The following is a 3,424-nucleotide window of genomic DNA, read 5'->3' on the forward strand; positions in this document are numbered from 1 at the left end:
ACACCACAATAACAACCGAATCGCTCAACGCCTACACTTAAATGCAAAAAAAAAAAAAAACATTTTTAAACAAACAAACAACAACAGCCAGCCTAAGACAGAGTGTATAAAAACCCACACATGGATTATAACCCTTTGCCCCAGTGCAACAGGTGGACGTTTTTTTTATATATAGTCCAGACGTCACGCCACCCACTTGTTTACTGAACAGGCACAAGCAGTTCTAACCGCCTGGACATTGACATGACAATTATGCGTAAGTATATGCTTTAAACTTTTATTGCAAACACTGTGAAGAATTACCACATTATCATCAACGCTTTTAAAAATTAGTTTCAGATAAACGTGTTTTTTTAACAACTTTTAGTTTTAGTATTTAAAAAAAACACATTTTAATATTAAAAATTGTAATTACAGGTGAATCAAGAAAAATGCGTGCTTTTCTGGTTCTGATATTTTGGATTTTTTCGACAACTCTTGTGTATGTTTATTTGTTGTACTCAAATCTTGTGCACAATTTTCGTATAAACTATCGTGAATCAAAAGATGTCCCTGAGGCCGACCGTAAAACTTCAGGTTGCAGCTTTCCTGCCGTTGACCCTTTTGATAAAGCAATAGAAAACATCACCAGAAAATTCCCTACCATTGACTGCTCTAAAAAGAAACCCCATCTTGTCTATACTAAAGGCGATACAGCTTTTATAAACCACACCAAAATAAAAGAATTGCCGTGGCTGAAATCCACTTTCAAACACTGTTGCTACGAAATTCGGGTTCGAGACCCAAATCAAAATGAGGATCAAAAGACAATAACTTTTCAGAAAGGTCCGTGTTTTAAAGACTCTGTTCGCGTCACGGCGGAATATGTTCTCGTCAAGTGCTACAACACCTCCAACATCGTCATATCAAAGTCTTACTTAACATTCATACGACGAAAACCAGAGCTAGAGGCCGAATTAAAGATCAAGTATACCGCGCATGTAAACCAACACGCCCCAAAAGAGACTCTAAGCGTCATGATGGTAGGTGTTGATGGCATGTCGAGAAACAGCATGATACGCTCCATGCCGAAAACAAGACGTATTCTTCTAGAGACCATGAAAGCCGTAGAGCTACACAAGCACAACAAGTACGCTGACAACACCCTGCCGAATGTGTTTGGACTTCTCACAGGGAACAGTGAAGGGTCCATGCTCAGGGTTAACTGGACTCGCAGTCAGTCTTTTGACAAAATCAACGACTTTTTTCTCTGGAGCACCTACCGAAATGCCGGCTACAGAACGGCCATGTTTGTTGATCGGTCACGTATAACGTCATTCCACAACAAGAAACGGGGTTGGGTCAAGCAGCCGGTGGATTACTACTTCCGGGAGGCGGTGGTTGATTTTGATAACGACATGATGCGAAGTGGTTTCTGTATAGGTGACGTCCCAGACATCACTCTACTGACTGACTACTGGGTGAAGTTTGCGACTTTGTTCAATAATTCTAAAACAGAGCCGTACTTTACATACAGGTACACCAGCATTCATCAAAATTAATGAATTACATTATGAAACTAATAAGTAAATGTTGCATTCATCACATTTCTAAATTCTTTAAATAATGTTTTGAGGCGAATATGATAATTTAACAACTATCGTGTAATACGTATTTGTATTATTTTCATCTTTTAAAATAAATTTTTTTTTTTCAAAACAATTCTTAATAATATTGCATTTACATTTTTAATTTAATTTTTCAAAACTCATTTGCAATTAAAAGAAATAAAGACCATTTTCTCTGTAGTTTTTCTGCTCATTTGACCCACGATGACGTCGATATGGCCAGTGCAGGTGATGAACTCTACTACAGATTCTTGACAAAGTTGGTGGACGGAAACCTTCTAAACAACACCGTCCTTGTGTTTTTCAGTGATCACGGGCCCAGATTTGGAGCGATACGGTAATTTATAGTCCTTTAAATATCCAGTATGATCAGATAAATATACAATTGTAAATCTGAGATTTAACATTGTACTCTACGCACCGTGTGGGGGATGGGTCTAAAGGCAGCTTGAGATAATTACTCACATTTAAATAATTTAATAACCATGTGATGTATTATTAAAACGTGATACAATTTGATTATGTATAGCCATATTAGATCTGCTCAAAATTTATTTGTAAACTAACCATGAGGGAAAAACCAATACGATTTTTAAAACAGCGAAACTATATAATAACGTTAAAACGTGCACTGCGTACACCATTGTGTAGAGGCATACCTGTTTGTAACGTGTGGAGCGACGAATCCAGTGAAACATCACCGGTGCGAACCTAAAGAGAGGGAAACATCCGAACCTGCCAATAAATCGACAGGAAAAGTTTGCCCCAAATATACTCTTGTACAATTCAATAATATATTAAACGAGCTGTTTAAACTGAAAAATAACAGGATCTACAACTTGTTTTTCAGTAGTTTTTTTTTTTTAAATATCATAAGATGTATAATTCTAGAACAGTATTTCATTAATTGTATTACTTCTCGAAAAATATAATAGTTATTTTGCCTTTACAGATCTACGTACAACGGCATGGTAGAGGCGAGGACACCTTACATGTTCCTGGTGTTCCCATCATGGTTCCACACCAAATACCCGCAGCTGATGGAAGTTGTGAAAACCAACCAAGAGCGTCTGACGACCCACACGGACGTCTACGAGACTTTGATTGACCTGCTGTACTTTAAAGCAGAGACCGGGAAAGGAAGTCTCACCCAGCCCAGGTTTAGCTTGTTCAAAGAGATTCCAGAAGGACGCACGTGTGAGCATGCGCAGATCGCCGTGGAATGCTGTGCTTGCATGGACTTCACAGAGGCCAAGTTAAGCAAGGCTTTCGCTCAATTTCTCGGCTTGGCGCTTGTGGAAAAAGTAAACCGTTACATTCCTAAACAATTGAAAAATAATTGTTTATCTCTACAACTGAATCAGGTAACGACTCTGATCGACATATCCAGCAATATCTCTCAGAAAAAACAGTACCAGGTGACCGTGACTACCCTACCCAACGACGCCATCTATGAAGGTGTTGTAGGCGTGACTAGGTCAAATAAAGCAGTGGTGACTGGTGACGTAATCAGGCTGAACATGTACAAACACCAGGCAGATTGCATCGAAGAAGAGAAATTAAGACAATATTGTTACTGCAAGCCAACCAAGTCTAAACTACATTAGCTTGGGAAAAAATTCTTTTCATTCGTTCAGTAAACCTGATTAGGTTACCTGTTTTTTATGAGTCTGATAATACTAATGTTAAGTTAAAGTGAAAACTGATTATGGAATCTTCAAACTTAAATGATCTTGCTGTGGGTATTCTTTAGACTCTGGTACAAATTACTGCGCGCAATTGTAAATGTTTTCATGTTTTGTATATTTAAAAGGGTA

At 38.1% G+C, this 3,424-nt stretch overlaps 1 protein-coding gene across 1 annotated transcript; it reads left to right on the forward strand.

Moving 5' to 3' along the window:
* The first annotated feature begins 431 nt into the window (after positions 1-431).
* Positions 432-3,214, forward strand: LOC131937601 (uncharacterized). The gene is made up of 3 exons (XM_059295154.1): positions 432-1,516; positions 1,789-1,944; positions 2,560-3,214. Exons 1-3 carry the CDS (start codon positions 432-434, stop codon positions 3,212-3,214), a joined length of 1,896 nt encoding a protein of 631 aa, XP_059151137.1.
* Positions 3,215-3,424: the final 210 nt, after the last annotated feature.

The sequence above is a fragment of the Physella acuta genome, unplaced genomic scaffold, assembly GCF_028476545.2.
Source record: "Physella acuta isolate Inbredline_101_S28 unplaced genomic scaffold, ASM2847654v3 ptg000214l, whole genome shotgun sequence".
Taxonomy (NCBI): Eukaryota; Metazoa; Mollusca; class Gastropoda; family Physidae; genus Physella; species Physella acuta.